General features: G+C 42.0%; 1 protein-coding gene across 3 annotated transcripts in view; it reads right to left on the reverse strand.

Moving 5' to 3' along the window:
- The window catches only part of TRAK2 (trafficking kinesin protein 2), a 39210-nt gene extending 21196 nt beyond the window's left edge, over positions 1-18014 (reverse strand). The window contains exons 1-3 of one of the 3 annotated variants that reach the window (XM_079977330.1): positions 17836-18014; positions 6710-6994; positions 5878-6072 (exon numbers count right to left, since the gene is read on the reverse strand). In XM_079977330.1, coding sequence (XP_079833456.1) covers positions 5878-6072; positions 6710-6746 — 232 coding nt within the window. In that variant the 5' untranslated portion in view covers positions 6747-6994; positions 17836-18014. Of the gene's footprint in view, positions 1-5877; positions 6073-6709; positions 6995-17652; positions 17672-17835 lie in introns of those variants that run through there. The other 2 variants (XM_079977328.1, XM_079977329.1) reach the window with 2 other exon arrangements.
- Between the last annotated feature and the right edge of the window lie 42 nt (positions 18015-18056).

An 18056-nucleotide genomic window follows, 5' to 3' on the forward strand; every position in this document is an offset into this window, starting at 1 on the left:
TAAATCCTAGGTGTGCCACCACAGAGCAAATATAGATAATTGAACCTTAGCAAGCAAAAATTGACTATTTCAACATCAATAATTTCTTAAGGTGGGTACATCATTCTATGAACACTGAGCTGTTTTTTCATTGTTTCACTGCTGTACAACTCCAACAAAGAAGTGTTCACCTAGTTATAGTTAACGCACATTATTTATGAATGTTTTGATGTGTTTTGTTTTAAATATCTAATTTTTAAATACTCTGACCAGAAAGGGCCATGGTGATGGATTATGCAAAGGCCACTAAAATGTAGCTGGGGCACTCCCTGACTTATAGAGTAGCAATACCCTGTGTGCCATAGAGAACAGTAAACACATAGATCGCAAATATTTTTTATGCCTCTATTTATATCCAAATGGTTTACAGATTGAGGTTGAATTCTGACAATACAGAAGTACTGTTCTTGGGGGACAGGAGGCGGGCAGGTGTGGAGGATTCCCTGGTCCTGAATGGGGTAACTGTGCCCCTGAAGGACCAGGTGCGCAGCCTGGGAGTCATTTTGGACTCGCAGCTGTCCATGGAGGCACAGGTTAAATCTGTGTCCAGAGCAGCTGTTTACCAGCGCCATCTGGTACGCAGGCTGAGACCCTATCTGCCTGCGGACCGTCTTGCCAGAGTGGTGCATGCTCTGTTTTCTCCCGCTTGGACTACTGCAATGCGCTCTACGTGGGGCTACCTTTGAAGGTGACCCGGAAACTACAACTAATCCAGAACGCGGCAGCTAGACTGGTGACTGGGAGCAGCCGCCAAGACCACATAACACCGGTCTTAAAAGACCTACATTGGCTCCCAGTACGTTTCCGAGCACAATTCAAAGTATTGGTGCTGGCCTTTAAAGCCCTAAACGGCCTCGGTCCAGTATACCTGAAGGAGCGTCTCCACCCCCATCGTTCTGCCCGGACACTGAGATCCAGTGCCGAGGGCCTTCTGGCGGTTCCCTCACTGCGAGAAGCCAAGTTACAGGGAACCAGGCAGAGGGCCTTCTCGGTAGTGGCGCCCTCTCTGTGGAACGCCCTCCCACCAGATGTCAAAGAGAACAACAACTACCAGACTTTTAGAAGACATCTGAAGGCAGCCCTGTTTAGGGAAGCTTTTAATGTTTGATGTATTATAGGATTTTAATATTTTATTTATTTATTTATTTATTTACTTACTTACTTATTTATTTATTTATTTGAGAAGAGGTCAGAAAGAGGGAATGAAATAATTAATTTTTCTTAAAGAATGTAAGGACAAATGCCTTCACAGCTTAAGTTCTAAGAACAGTTGCTTAGTGATGCTGTGCTCTCAACCAACGGCATTATCAAATTCTTCAAAGTGCTCTAACAATTTTGCGTTCTCAAAGCACTTCACAAACATTATCTTCAGAGAATTCTCATAACTATCCTGTAAGATGGGTCAGTAACACCCCTACATTTTAAAAGCATTATATAATGGCAGGATTCACACAAAATGGCAAACCGTGGCTTGCCATGCACAAGCAGATCATGTGCATTTTGCTCTTTCACACTAGTGCCAGGAGGAAACAAACCACAATCCCTGGCTAAACATTATGCCCAAACCAAAAATCATGGGTTGTTTTTTTCCATTCTAAACCACAATGGTAATTCAAAATTTGTTCTTGGTGTTTATGACTTACTGATAGGCAAACATGACAAATATGCCATGAATATTGAAAGATCAAAGGAAGAAAAGGAGTCTACGATCTCACTGGGCAAGAGTCAGCCCGTTGTATAAACCAAAGAAGCTTTTTAGCTCCCAGGCAGAAGACGCATACCGTATTTTTCGCTCTATAAGACGCACTTTCCCCCTCCTAAAAAGTAAGGGGAAATGTGTGTGCATCTTATGGAGCGAATGCAGGTTGTGCAACTTTCGCTGAAGCCAGGAGAGCAAAAGGGATTTGTGCGCACCAATCCCTCTTGCTCTCCTGGCTTCAGGGATAGCCGCCCGAAGCCTCTTGAGCGCAGTGGGAGCGCTCCCGCTGTGCTCCGGAGGCTTCATGTTGCTTTTGCTGAAGCCAGGAGAGTAAGAGGGATAGACGCCTCTTGCTCTCCTGGCTTCGCTTTGCTAGAGAGGCGCTGCACAGCTTTCCCTCTCTGCGCAGCGCCCATTCAGCGAAGCGGGAGGAGAAACGGAACCCCTTCAGTTTCTCCTCCTGCTTTGCTGGAGAGGCGCTGAGCAGAGAGGGAGAGAATTTTTTTTTCTTGTTCTCCTCCTCTAAAACTAGGTGCATATTATGGTCGGGTGCGTCTTATAGAGCAAAAAATATGGTAGTTTAATTCTGTATCTTGTAGGGACTTTCCCTCAAAAGCTAAGAGAGCGAAGGCTTACTAAGACCACTAACAGTGCAGTTCTACTCATGTCTACTCAGAAGTAAATTCTAATGAATTCAATGCAGCTTACTTCCAAGGTAAATGGGTCAGGATTTCAGCCTCAGTGAGTTTATGGATGAGGCTAGATTCAAACTGTGTCTAAAGAGATTGGTCAGGATTACCACCACGCTATTCCAACAGTCAACTACAATTCTACAAAACGATTCCGGATTGATAACTTGTAGTTAGCCCAAAATCAAGATAAAAGGAATCTATGTGAAGTATTTATGTGCCCACTTACCCTGTAGCGTGACAGCTGTAAGCAGCTCTTCATTTTGATTCATGTCCCTGTTGTCTAGTGCCATGTCCGAGTGCCAGCATATGTATATGGAGCAGTTCAGAATATGCCAAGAAGCAGTGCTTGTTCAGTATTTTTCCTTCTGCAGCAGGCACTGCCTATGGGCCACAACACAAGAACTCTCTAATATTTACTCAAGTTGTCTAGCAAATAAACATTCCTGAACAGCAGGGCCATAAAGCAGGGAGGAGCTATACTGCAATACTATACTATCAGCACAGTGAGTTCAGAGTGCATTAGAAAAATGATGCTTTAGTTCCCTTGATTCAGAACTCTAAAAATACAGTGGTGCCTCGCAAGACGAAAAGAATCCGTTCCGCGATTCTCTTCGTCTAGCGAAGCAAGCCCATTGACAGTTTAGCGGATTAGCGCTATTAGCGGTCTAGCGGCTTTTAGCGATCAGCTGTTAAGCGGCTTATCAGCGGAACAGCTGATAAGCTGCTTAGCGGCTTAGGAAAGGGGGGGGAGCGAAAAAAACCCACGGGAACTCGCAATATTTTTTCGTCTTGCGAAGCAACCCCATAAAGAAATTCGTTTAGCGAAGCGCCTCCAAAACGGAAAACCCTTTCGTCTAGCGGGTTTTCCATTTTGCGAGGCGTTCGTCTTCCGGGGCACCACTGTATGCAGCATTGCAATTTGATCTAATCCTCCTATAGTTAGATTTCTTATTTATTCTTATGCTGTAGGTGTTCATAGAGTACTCTAATCCAATGCAATACTGATTCTGCCCTGCTAAATTAATTACTGATAGCTGTCAGTTTTCATTTGAATATATTCTGATGTTGCATTGCTGTGACCATGCAGACCAGAGTTGTTTAAAAATTTCAGGGCAGCAGATCTGCTACGGATACAGTAAATTCACCAAAGCTGTATAATTAGTTTTAAACTGGAATGCATGCATTCCTTTTTTGTAAATAACAATTTCTATCCTGTACTTTCCTTACATTCCTTGTTTTATATATTTAATTTATATCTCATTCTATACCAAGAACTCTGAGTAGTTTGCAGCATTTTTAAAAATAGCTATGACCCCTAATGGTTCACAATCTAAGGACTGTGATTTATAATCTCAGATCAAGCAAATATAGAAACCACATTGAGACATCCAGATGTTACAAACCCAAGCAAAATATCTCTCCTACTTCCTAGCTGCCTATGAATGAGCATTTCTGTGTGAAACCTGTCCCATTGCATGAGTCCAAGGTGGTTATGTGTTCATCTCGAAACTAATCAATTTTTGAATACAATACTATGAGACTACCTTTTAAGCAGCCATGGATCCAGCTCATTATCCAGCTCATTATCAACTTCATATAACCAGGACAGCTAAACAAATTAACCCTCTAAAAATACAGACGACTTGCAACTTATAAGGGGGTTACGTTCTAGAGATAAGCACATAGAGCCAAAATAGTGTATAGTCAAAACACACACTCCCTGCACCTCTAAATGCTCTCCCAAGTACAAATACAGGTGGCATTGCTGATGTTTTCCCACTGGATGCCCCCTGCCCCTGGCCAAGCATGTAAAGCTGAATTCATGCAAGTTAAACAGGTTTAAGTTGTGAGTTGACCATAATTGCCTTTACCACCTCCAGTCCAAGAGTACAGAAGAGCTGTAATTTTTAAGCCTTGTGCACAGTATTGCAAATTGGGTTTTTGTGGAAAAACACAAGGTTTACTTATGACACACACTTCATTACACATCTGCGGGATCCCATGCAGAAATATGTGCAAGTCGTCTGTTTGCATTCATATTTTTCTGGTCTGAAAAAGACAATCCTAGTTTTTAGTGAAAAAATGACCAAAGCAATTATTATACAGCCCTAACCAAATTGTCTTCAATAGTACCAAATCATCTGTTTAGGAAGAGAGAGCAGTTTGGGATTTTCAGTGAGAGCAAATTGTTTCCTGCTGTGGGGCCAAGCCTACTTTTCAAGCTTATGAAACCAACATTTCATAAGGCTCTTTTCAACATTTTGGCAAAATTAAGTTCTAAGAATCCAGAAATGTGAACACCTATCCACAGCACACAGCACATTTTGTGATGATAAAATAGCTTAAAGAGTACAAGTGAAAAACATGGAAATAAAAAGCTGTATAAGTCAATATTTAAGCAGACCTACATTGTTAGAGTTGTATAATCAAGTTATGAAAGAAAAAAAAGATACCAAGGCTCTATTTTAAGGGTTTTGCATATAATCCAAGGTAATTCTCTCAGTTATAACCAACCATTTATTCCCCATAAGCTATGTTCTTTTGTAACTCTGACCAAGAGTTATAAAATGTGAATTGCTACCAGCATTATGCCTACTAGGCTGTTACATTTGGAAATAAACATATTTCTGGGTGTGTGTACTGAAAATATGTGAACTCATGCAATGTTCATCTGAAATTGCTTAGACCTTCCACTGTAGAACATGGCGTGAAACCAGTATGGTTTCATGGATGAAGTTATGAGCTTTGACCTGAGAAACTTTCAAGTTTCAGTGCAACCACAAACTCACTAATGAGCAGTATTGGTTCTCATTATTATACGGCCTTCAACTGCTCTTAGAAACTGATTACATTTCACAATGGGGAAAAGATTTTATGCATGCATACCTAGAAGTAAGCCCCAGTAATACAACTGGACTTACATCTGTGTAAACATGTATAGATTGCACTCTTTATTGAGCTTTTTTAGGGGGGATTGCTGAAAATCACCACCTCTCGTCTGTCCCATCGCCGACAGAAGCTGCCAATCGCCTGCCCAATTGCCGCAGCATCAGCCAATCAACACCAGCCATTGATGCAGCAACCAATAACACGACCAATAGCTGCTGACAGCCGCAGCAGCAACCAATCAAACAAACATCCACCCTATGCACAATCCATGTATAAGACAACTCCAATTTTTAGCATGATTTTTAAAGAAAAAACCTAATCTTATACGTGGAAAAGTATGGTATATTGATGCCTCCTGGGACTGTGTTGGGGACCCCAGATACACAGCACCTATACTGTACAAAATTTCTACAAGTCTTGTCAGGTCACTGTAATTCTCACTTTGTCCAGCATCACAAAGGCCAAGCTGAGGCTGAGCAGGGATTTGATCAGGGCATCACCTAAGCAGTTCATTTGTATTTTTCATTTCAGTCCCTGGCAGTGGGCCAAAGCACTTACTCATGTAACGGATGGTCTCTTCAGAAAGAACCGGAGAAGAGATTTCAGAGACATGACTGTGGCGGCCTGGAGACTGGGTCCAGTCGGCGTTTTCAGAGAGACATAAAGAATCCACACGTAACTTGTATTGAGGCAGCTGTTCCTCCAGCATGCTCACCAGCTCAACTTCAGCGAGATCTTCATTAGGACAAACATCTAAAAAGGCATATATATAGGCAGGCATCACGATACCAATCTGCTTTGGGATGAATATTAAAGGAACTATTTATTTGCTTTGCTTTGACAATAAAAGCAGCCATGATAGCTTATCAACAGTGATTTAAACCTAGGCTAGACAGAAACAGCACAATCAGTACATTTAACTAAATAAACACTGTAATAAATTAGTAGCTTTGTCAGCATCAAACTACTAAAATGCATCTACGTGGGTTTCCCCCCAGCTTACACATTTTCCAGCTAATAAATGCAAAATGCATTATTAACTAAAGACTAGAAATGCTTTTATGCATTATTTTATATTAAAGCTGTAGATCAGATCAGATCACTATTTGGATAAAGGTTCTGTGAGTACATAAATCTTTGCAGTAGATTAGTGACCATTTCCTTTGCAACTCGTGTCTTTAAAAAAAATATTCTAAAGGAGCAGCACTTTGTCTTGTACTGTATAGATGAGGGGTTCATCCAGGCTGTGTAACTATCTGTCCCATTTTTCAATCCAAACAGTTTATAACAATTGGAGTGACAAATACATTTAAATTTTAGAAACTGTCCTTCGTCCAAAAAAGGATTCCAGAGTGGTATATCTGGGCCTTTTACCTGATTTTCAACTTACCAGTGATGTTTTCTGAATCTCTGTGGTTGAAATTCATGAGGTTTGCTTCACACTTCAGTTATTTGGAAACCACATCCTGTATGCACACTGTGTGTTGCTCCTTCTCATTTTGGTTGATTGTTTTGGTTTAAAACCAGAGTAGACAACAGCCATTGGTCTACACTGGCATTACGAGTATGTGCTTCTTTCTTCAGCTGTGTTAGGTCCGAGGTGACACATTTGAAACTTGAACCTCATTGAATATTACAATCTTTATGTTATGATCTTGCCTGGATCGGCCATCATCTTGAAATAAATTCAAAAGAAAAAAATCAGTTTTAGACATTAAGCTGAACAAAATGTCAGGAAGCCATTCTATGAAGAAACACAGGCAGGGTTCACAATTCATAGCTCTTACTACTTAACGATTTTACAGAAATAGTTAAGTCAAGTTGTGCAGCACCTACAACTAGCCTCCTTTCTTATGATTAATAATGTTCAACAGCTACAGGACTGGAATGGCATCAAGTCTTTTATCTGTTTCCACTGATAAATCTCTCCCTGGAACCATGAATCAACTCCTAAGGACTGTCCACAGGTTACAGATAATTAACAGTGCCCCAAATATCTTCTTAATTAGCTATGCCATAAACAAAGCTATCATTATTAAAAGGTAAATTACACAACGTTACACGTTTTCCCCAGTTAATTCAGTTCACAAATTCCCCAAATACATTATAGATATTTCAGGACAACTTTATGAATCATAAAGAATGTACCACATTCTTTTTACGGGTCTGAAGCTTTGTATTAATTTAAAGAATAATCTGTGATAATCACATATCCATTAACTGGAGCACTCCAAGGGACTCTACTGTACTGTATATGTTGTTTAGAAGCTCATGGGGTTAAGCAAGCAACCTGTTTATCTGTACTTGCACCGTTCATTGATGCTGTGAGGAGCTGGCATAATTATATATTTTTCTCACATGTCATCTACTTTCTACAAAAATCGAAATTAACACAGTAGTTTAATGTGCATTACGAAAGCAAAGAAAACAGCTTATAAGTAAGGTAAAGGTAAAGGGACCCCTGACCATTAGGTCCAGTCATGACTGATTCTGGGGTTGTGGCGCTCATCTCGCTTTATTGGCCGAGGGAGCCGGCGTACAGCTTCCGGGTCATGTGGCCAGCATGACTAAGCTGCTTCTGGCGAACCAGAGCAGCGCACGGAAACACCGTTTATCTTCCAGCCGGAGCGGTACCTATTTATCTACTTGCACTTTGATGTGTTTTCAAACTACTAGGTTGGCAGGAGCAGGGACCGAGCAACGGGAGCTCACCCTGTCGCGGGGATTCGAACCGCCAACCTTCTGATCAGCAAGTCCTAGGCTCTGTGGCTTAACACACAGCGCCACCCACGTCCCTTTTCCTCTTATAAGTAGTTACTTCTGTTTAGAAGAAATACTGTATATTTAAAACAAAACAAAAGAAGGGGGGGTAAACAGCAAAAAGCATTATTTCCATTATTATTTTTACAAAAAGCCCATATTCACACATGGACACTGGACAGCTTTCACTTCCTTTTACAGTATTAAGATGTTGGAACCTTATCTAATAAAGCTTGTTACTTCCTGCAGCAAAACAGAGCACAGACAAAATTTAACCCTTTTAAAAAAAATCACTAGACTTGTATATGTACTATGGTCAAACACTAACACTTAGTTTCCTGAAGTAAACATAGCCAGGTTTTTAAACTTGGCTCCATTGCAATGTTAACCTTGCCACCTATTAAGATACGAAATTTCATAGAATCAAAGATTCATCTGTCTAGAATGTGATTTTTAAATAATAATAAAAATAATAATTACTATTACCAAGAGCACTATTATCTGAACATGCAACACAACTTTGGCGCCAGTTGCACTGTCTACCAGTGTGTTTCTGGACTCAAATCAGAGTGGTAGAATTGACCTTTAAGTCCCTAAAATGATTTGGCATTGGATATTTTAAGGACGGCCTGTACCAGAAGACCTTGCCCACAATCTAAGATGAATGTGTGCTTGTCAGCGATATCAGTTAGGCTGACAATAAGGAACTCTCTTTCAATAAACATTCATTCGACCCTTGAAATTCTGGTATTCAAGAAAGCCTTAAAAGCTTCTATCTTTACTATGGTCTATTACAAACAAAACAATTCAATTTGATACAGAAGCCTACAATTTCCTTAAGAGAATTTTGGCGATCTAATCCAGTTTTCTTATCATGCTCCTTACTCTGCCCCTCTCTTATGTTGGTCTGTGAGGACTTAGCCCTGAAGAGTGACTAACGAATAACTTAAATACATAAATAAAATTAAAGAAAAAGAACTTTATCTGTAAAATAGTCACTTATCACATCTTCTATCCGTTCCGTCCCCCCCCCCCCCCATTTTTGGGAGGATGTCCCAAAAATTCAGGGGAGGAGGAGGAGGAGGAGGAGGAGGAAAAGCATGGAGCAGAGTGCGGCATGGCTTCAATGGCCAGTTCCTTTTCTTCTCCTCCTGCTGCTCCTTCCCCTCCGCGGCAGAAGGAGGGGCCACCAACCATCAAATCTATGCTGCTGCTATGTTTGGCTCCACCCCTGGCCCCTCCCAACGTCACATGTGTGTGACATCATGCATATGATGTCATCCTCCCTAATTGCCCTCACAAGCTGGCAATTCTGGTTCTGTATGTGTCGTGTTATAAATGTTAGCATCCTGAAATAGACAGAAGTTCCTTGTGTGGATAATAACAGCTATCAAATCTCTAATCACCGATTAACCTCATTTCCCCACTATCTGAAAGGTATCTATTCGATTTGCTTGCTTTCAATTTAAAGATGTTGTGATAATTCAAAATCTATACTGGACTCTCAGCATCTTTAAAATATCACTAAACGATCCAGTCACATTGAATATTTATATTTAGCAACCAACCACTGCCATCACTAAGTAAATATTAGCTGTGTTATTTATCTGTAACTACTATCACTGAATATACATTTACCAATATTATACATATTGGCAATCCAAGCATAATCTGCAAGTACAAAATCACAATTTTTTAAATTACTTCATTCCAAGGGATATTTTAGAAATGTATAATTTTGTATATTCAAGGCAGGCTCATATTGTTAGCATGATAGCAAGATAATGATTCCAGAGGAAGTTATTTTAGTCTGCGGGAATAAACAAATTATACCAGTGGTACCTTAAAGACTAACCTATTTTTACGTGGCCTTTTCTAAACCAACCCCTACTTTATTAGATTTGTGAAAAGAAGAGGTAAGGTGGTGGACATGTATAGAGAGGAGAAAATATTAGAGGGAGAGAACAATAAGCACAGCAGAATAGAGAAACTGCATGATAAAATCCATTCGAGTCCAAGAAAAACATTTAGCCAAGTAAACTTTGTAGGCACATAATAAAATATATTATGAAGGGACAGTAAAACTCTCATGAAATGTCAGAATATTGGAAAATTTAAATATGTGATTAGACCAGTTAAACACAAAAAGGAAAGCGAAAAAGTGTTAAACATAATTCCATGTTGTTCTCTTTCTTCCTCTGACTAAGAGGTTAGAGGACACAGAAGTCAATGCTATTTTCTGCCCAGTACTGTCTGGTTCTCTGGAAATCCTACTTTCAGACAGCTGCTGTGATATATTCTGGCCTGTCTCTGGCCTTATTACTGTAATCCTGCTGAAAAGCTGTCAATACACTTCATATGTATGCTGTTTTCCAGTGATTAATTCTGAATATTTTAATCTGGAAAGTTCTTTACATTTTTTAAAAACTTATAGAGGTCAATATTACAATTCAGGAAATTAGGAAACAGAAAGCTATTGATGCTGTTTATTCTGATAACTCAGTAGGTTATACCGCAGAAACTCCTCATCCGAATCTTAACTCCCCCCCCCCTATGAATGTATCAACAATATATCAAAATCATGCAAAGGATTGATTCTGTATCAATTAATGACATTTTGGACAAATTCATCACAGGCTGAACTCTTGGTATGGACAGTTTTTTTCATGGTAGAGTATTTCAATACACCCTGAAGCTGTTTGATCTGGGGAAAATCTGTATCCAGGGCAGCTGTTTACCAGCTCCATCTGGTACGTAGGCTGAGACCCTATCTGCCTGCAGACTGTCTCGCCAGAGTGGTACATGCTCTGGTTATCTCCCGCTTGGACTACTGCAATGCGCTCTACGTGGGGCTACCTTTGAAGGTGACCCGGAAACTACAACTAATCCAGAATGCGGCAGCTAGACTGGTGACTGGGAGCGGCCGCCGAGACCATATAACACCGGTCTTGAAAGACCTATATTGGCTCCCAGTACGTTTCCGAGCACAATTCAAAGTGTTGGTGCTGACCTTTAAAGCCCTAAATGGCCTCGGTCCAGTATATCTGAAGGAGCGTCTCCTCCCCCATCGGTCTGCCCGGACACTGAGGTCCAGCTCCGAGGGCCTTCTGGCGGTTCCCTCACTGCGAGAGGCCAAGTTGCAGGGAACCAGGCAGAGGGCCTTCTCGGTGGTGGCGCCCGCCCTGTGGAATGCCCTCCCATCGGATGTCAAGGCGATGGACAACTACCTGACATTCAGAAAACATCAGAAGGCAGTCCTGTTCAGGGAAGTTTTTAATATGTGACATTTTAGTGTATTTTTCATCTCTGTTGGAAGCCGCCCAGAGTGGCTGGGGAAACCCAGCCAGATGGGCGGGGTACAAATAATAAATTATTATTATTATTATTATTATTATTATTATTATTATTATTATACAATCAAGCATACTGAAGGAGTAAACTAACCACAAATAGCTCAGTAAAGTCTATTTTTATACCGGTTGTTCAACAAGGAGGAGAATTCGCAAACATTCTTGACCTGTGGATGTTGCTTATGAGACTTCTCTCAGCAATGTTATGGGATATTATACAAAAATGGCAGGTACAATTCATCCTTCAGTTCCAGCTTTGGAATACTGCCAAATGATCTATTATTAGTATTTTTACAGAGCTAGAAAGGCAGAGGGAGTGGGGGGACAAATCAGCAAACTGAAGTAGACATAGACAGTTTTTATAAACTAAACTTTGGACATATGTTTAAAAAAGCCTCCTATGATGCAGTAGAAATACACAATGCACGTTAGCAATGGCATCTAGGTTTTCTCCTGCACACAACAGCTTTGGATTTCCCTCATTCAGCTCTCTAAGTACAAATGATACAAGACATATTTCGGAAGTTTAGCACAGCAAAGAGTGCTAGTATCTTCTGAATAATGCATCAGTGCTTCAAAGGTGAACTACTTTGGCAAAATGCCTTGAGGAAGTCATACAGTAAGTTCAATTAGGAGTCCTTAGCCACAATGCTTCTGTTTAAAACCACTTTTCACTTATTTTAGGGAACTAATTGATTGGAATATCTGCTCATATATCCTTCACTGCCAACCTGCACTTATGATCAGTGTCGAGACTGAGGTGAGGGGCAAACCCTCATAAAATAACATTTAAACTGCAATCTTAAACTAGCTTACATGGGAACAAACACTTACATGAGAACAGTGTGGCTAATTTCTGAGCACTGTATAGGACAACGCTGTTAGTACATAGGCCAAACACATTGAAGCACATAATGCTGACAAATATTGAGGCAACATTTATCACAGGAAATACCTGCTGCTTATCAAACACCATGGCTATTTGCAGACTCCCTGTATTGTGCTAAGCTATTTTTACTCTTTGCCAAAGTCCAACTCTTCAAAATAGCAGTCAAAAAGCAAACGTTCAAATTCTAAGCAGTTAAGAAAATTGTATGCCATTATTATCTGAACAGTTTATTTGCCAGATAAAGAAGTGCAACACTAGATTTATTTATTTTTTTACATATCAAAATGTACCTATAGCCTAGTGAAGACCTAATGATAACAGAGTAGTGCACTGGCAAGGAAAGAGAGTAAAAGGTAAAGAAACCCCTGACCATTAGGTCCAGTCGAGGCTGACTCTGGGGTTGTGGTGCCCATCTCGCTTTATTGGTCGAGGGAGTCGGCGTACAGCTTCCGGGAGGTCATGTGGCCAGCATGACTAAGCTGCTTCTGGCGAACCAGAGCAGTGCACGGAAACGCCATTTACCTTCCCGCCGGAGCAGTACCTATTTATCTACTTGCACTTGTTGCTTTCAAACTGCTAGGTTGGTAGGAGCTGGGACCGAGCAATGGGAACTCACCTCGTCAACCTTCTGATTGGCAAGTCCTAAGCTCTGTGGTTTAACCCACAGCGCCACCCACGTCTCTGCCCTAGGTAATACTATGTAATTTATTGAAGTTTATTTATACATAGTTTATTGAAGTTTCATTCCATCCTTCCTCTGTGGAGCTCAGAGGGACATACATGGAACCTTCCCCAACTGCCCCATGCTTTTATGATGGAAGGACTTGAACATTGCTGTTTCTCGTGCACTGAGTGTATTGGCAAAGATCACTCATGCAACTTATTAGAACTATTCAAACATCACCAAAATAATTCTTAGAAAAGGAAAGCATTCAATAAATTATGCACCAAATAAGCACATCTAGTATATAATTCCAAACACTCTTTTAGGCTTTCCAAGTACCGTAAGTCTCTTTTAAAAGACTTTCAAACATCTCTTATGATCAACTTTATATCTGTCATACTTTGAAACATGACAAATACCGTAATCTGGATATATTTCTACTTGTAACCATAAACTTTCTGTTCAAACAGTACAACTCAATAATATAAAGAGCTCTTCAACATTTAATAAGCTTGCAGCAATAACACTAACTTTACACAGCCCGCTTGGTTTCATTCTTTTCCCTCCAGCTGAGACTGATGCCGCCCAGGGGTAAATGCAACATTATAATGCTGTTTCTTAAATACAGCAATGGAGGGGTTTTTTTTGGGGGGGGGGTGGGATTCTCTGAAGAAATATTAAACTGTCAAAATCCTATGTGCACTTATATGGGATAACATCATCATTCACCTGACTGGGCAGTAACTGACACATTTCCATAAGCACACCCTTCAGAATCTAGTATAATTACTGCCTCTGCTATATATTATATATACTTTAGTAGCATCTTGACTACTGTAGTTCTTATTCTCCCTTAACTGTGCAAATGGCACTGTAAAATAAATGGGGGGCTTAATGCAAGCAGGTAAAATGGATGGGAGAGGAATTACTATGGAGACTTAATGGAATAAGGAATAATGCATGGGTGGAGCAGAATGAATATGGGGGTTTAATGGAACCGGATCTGGTGGAATTCGTTTAAATATATGCAGTAATTGCAGGGTTTTTTATTTTTTCCAAATTATGAGAAATTTTCTCCTGCTGGGCATTCCATCTGCTATTATCACCTTGAGCAAGAAAAACAGACAGTTATCTCATTAGGAGTATGTATTGTACGATGCCATGCACTGTATCCAAAATAGTCAACTGTAAGTTTCCATGTAATTTTTTGGTACTAAAAAACAAAAAGGATTAAGTTTCCACCTCGGCCACAGTCACTTTTACAGCTTGGCCACAGCTACTATACTATGAGATTCTCAGTAGATACATTGGTCGATGCATCCCTTGACCCAAAAAACATCAAGCACCCCCATTGCAGAAAGATTGATCAATTACTGCTGTTACGTCGCAATCAGCTTTAAATAACTTTGTATCTACTGTTTCAAGCAATGGCTGCATTCCCCCATCATGGTAAACCATGGTTTACCATAAATACCCACATCACTCTCATTTGGATTCTGCATCCCCTACGAGTGGCAGCCACAAATCACAACCATTGGCTAAGTGTTGCATCTGTAACAGGGATTATAGTATGTTTTGCACCAACAAACCACAATATGATGCCAAGGTCTATTTCTGGCTTACTAACTGTGGTTTGTTGGAATGAAATTACCCCACATTTCAGATGCAATGGATCATGGATTGCTGCTCCAGCTCACCAGCAGGAAAGATCAAAGCACGGGTTATCTGCATGTTCACGGTAAGCAATTACCGTAATGACTGATTTCATCTTTCCATGGGCAAGTATTTTATTCAAATATATATACAGTGGTGCCACGCAAGACGAATGCCTCGCAAGACATAAAACTCGCTAGACGAAAGGGTTTTCCGTTTTTCGAGGCGCTTCGCAAGACGAATTTCCCTATGGGCTTGCTTCGCAAGACGAAAACGTTTTGCGAGTCTTGCGAGTTTTTCCCCTTCCCCCCCTTTTTCTAAGCCGCTAATAGCCGCTAATCCGCTAATAGGGGTGCTTCGCAAGACGAAAAAACCGCAAGACGAAGAGACTCGCGGAACGAATTAATTTCGTCTTGCGAGGCACCACTGTACCCAGTGAAAAGTCCATCGGTAAATTATCTGATTGCAGCCAATATGATTAGAAACCCTCAAAATTACATAATTATGGGTGTATTTGCCACTGGTACATTTGGCTGCCTACAAAAGAGGAGGCACCTGAATCTTTATCATAATTTACAAATTATATATTCCTTCGCAGCAGCCATGTGTATTACGATGGATGTTTGAAGGAGAGACATGAAGACCCATGTTTCATCATTCCTTACAGCAATTAGATGGAGGTGTTGATAGGCATTTTGATCCCCTTGTTTTCTTTTTTATCTCAGAAAAAATATATCAATCTTTCAAGTATTAGGAGCACAAGTCTTCCCTGTGGCGGCACCAATGAAGTAAAGCATCATGCCACATGTATTTGTTATTGATTTTAAAACAATTAAACTTAATAATTAAAGCACAGTGCGTGCTAAGAATAGGTTGTGCAGGGAAGCAAATTTAGAATTTGGAACTCAAAAGACATACACACAGACCCAGCACTGTCACGGTATATTAGCCTCTGACTAATACTTGTTTGCCTTTTAAATAGCTTCAGACATAAATCACAGAGGTCAAACTTTGACAGGACTACTGTATTGCTGGAGGGCTTCAAAACTCATCCAGAGTCAGTTATCTTAACAAGATGATCAGTGCTTCCCCCAAGGGGTACTCAAGGGTATGCAGTACCGGCACCTCTTTTTTTTTTTTGGTTGTTAAAAAGTGTGGCAATTACTGTAACAACTTCATGATGAGTACGATACCTATTTTTCTAGGGGGCGGGGAAGCACTGAAGATTAGAAAGCTGGAACAAATAACAATAATAAAACAAAACAGCCCCTTTATATATTTTCAGAAGCCCCGCTTTTATACTCCTCTTACAAAAACAAAGGCTTGTGATGCATTTGTACATTATATACAATGCAAAAGCCTCTAGCATTTTAAACAAAGGCAACTGTAATATAGTTATCCAAAAGAAGCTAAAATAGCCTTATACACCCAAGCTGCTCGCTCTTTCTCTCTCTCTCTCTCTGTGTGTGTGTGTGTGTGTGAGAGAGAGAGAGAGAGAGAGAGAGAGAGAGAGAGAGATAGAGAGAGAGAGAGAGAGGCTTGACAACAGATTCCACTGAGGTCATCCAGAAAGGAGAAAGAGACTATTATTTCCATTCTGGAAGGAAGCAGGAAGGAGAGAAAAAAAGTGGGGAGCTGACTAATAGTCAGCATGGAGTAGTGGTTAAGTGTGGATGGACTAGGACCTGAGACTGGGAAGCTACAATTTGAATCCTGACTTGACCATGAAACTCACTAGTTGGTCTTGGGCCAATCACTGCCTCTCAGTCTAACCTACCTCACAAGGTTGTTGAAGGATTAAACGAGGAAACGGAGACCCATGCATGCCGCCTTGAGCTCCTTGGGTCAAAAGGCGGGATATAAATGCAATGAACAGGAAATAAATAGCCAATGACTGACTAGGCAGACTCCTATACTTAAGATAAAGGGACCCCTGACCATTAGGTCCAGTCGTGGCCGAGTCTGGGGTTGCGGTGCTCATCACGCTTTATTGGCCGAGGGAGCCGGCGTACAGCTTCCGGGTCATGTGGCCAGCATGACTAAGCAGCTTCTGATGAACCAAAGCAGCACACGGAACCGCTGTTTACCTTCCCGCCGGAGTGGTACCTATTTATCTACTTGCACTTTGACGTGCTTTCGAACTGCTAGGTTGGCAGGAGCAGGGACCAAGCAATGGGAGCTCACCCCGTCGTGGGGATTCGAACCGCCGACCTTCTGATCGAATACTCCTACACTTAAAAAGGTAAAGGTACCCCTGCCCGTACGAGCCAGTCTTGACAGACTCTGGGGTTGTGCGCCCATCTCACTTAAGAGGCCAGGGGCCAGCGCTGTCCGGAGACACTTCCGGGTCACGTGGCCAGCGTGACATCGCTGCTCTGGCCAGAGCCAGAGCCAGAGCCGCACACGGAAACGCCGTTTACCTTCCCGCTGGTAAGCGGTCCCTATTTATCTACTTGCACCCGGAGGTGCTTTCGAACTGCTAGGTTGGCAGGCGCTGGGACCGAGCAGCGGGAGCGCACCCCGCCGCAGGGATTCGAACCGCCGACCTAGGCGCTGAGGCTTTAACCCACAGCGCCACCTGCGTCCCTCACTCCTACACTTAGGGGAGGGAGGGCAATAAACACCAACAGATGTTGCTCTGTGCTTGGTGTTTGGGCACCACAGCCCTCCAAGAAAGGGCATCTGCTGCATTACCTTCCCCCCTCCCCAAGTCTCTTTTCCTTTTGGGCAAATTCTGGATATTTCTCGGTGGGAAGGAGTGGGGGGGGGGGTAAAAAAAAAAGAAAAGGAAGCGAGAAGGGTCTGTTCAAGCGAAGGAAGTTTCAGGTGAGAGACCAAAGATGGGGAGGAGAAAGGAAGGATGGAGGAGAGAGAGAGAGAGAGAGAGAGAGAGAAAGGAAGGAGAGAGGGAGGCACAGCAGGGCTGATAACACTGGGGAGGAGAAAGGAGGAGCGAGGCGGGGTAAGATGCTCCCGCTCCCCCGGGGTAATATCCCCACTGGGTTCCTAGCACTTACTTCGGAGTAAACATGCACAACGTCCGGCTGTAGGAAGAAGGAAGGAAGGAAGGGAGGGAGGGCTGACTTGGGAGAAATGGAGGCTTAAGAGGAGGAAGAAGGGAGATAGCTAGGGGGACCAGGGATGAGGGGGCGAATGCAGCGCTTGCCATGCCGTCTCTTTCCCCCCACTTGCCCCCTTACCAGCTCCAGGCTTGGGCTCCTTTCCAGCCCCCTCGCTCCGGCCACAGGCGACAATTGTGCAGCCGCCTCCTCAGCTCCCTCTTTCGGAGCGCCGGAGCCCAAGTGGAGCAACGGGAGGAGGAGCGGGAGGCGGCCACAAACTCGGTCACAAGATGGAGGCAGAAAGCACCGCTCGGCCTCAGCGGCGGCTTCCCCCGGCCGCCTTTCAAACTACGCTTCCC

Source organism: Podarcis cretensis (assembly GCF_951804945.1).
Source record: "Podarcis cretensis genome assembly, chromosome: 1".
Classification (NCBI taxonomy): Eukaryota; Metazoa; Chordata; class Lepidosauria; order Squamata; family Lacertidae; genus Podarcis; species Podarcis cretensis.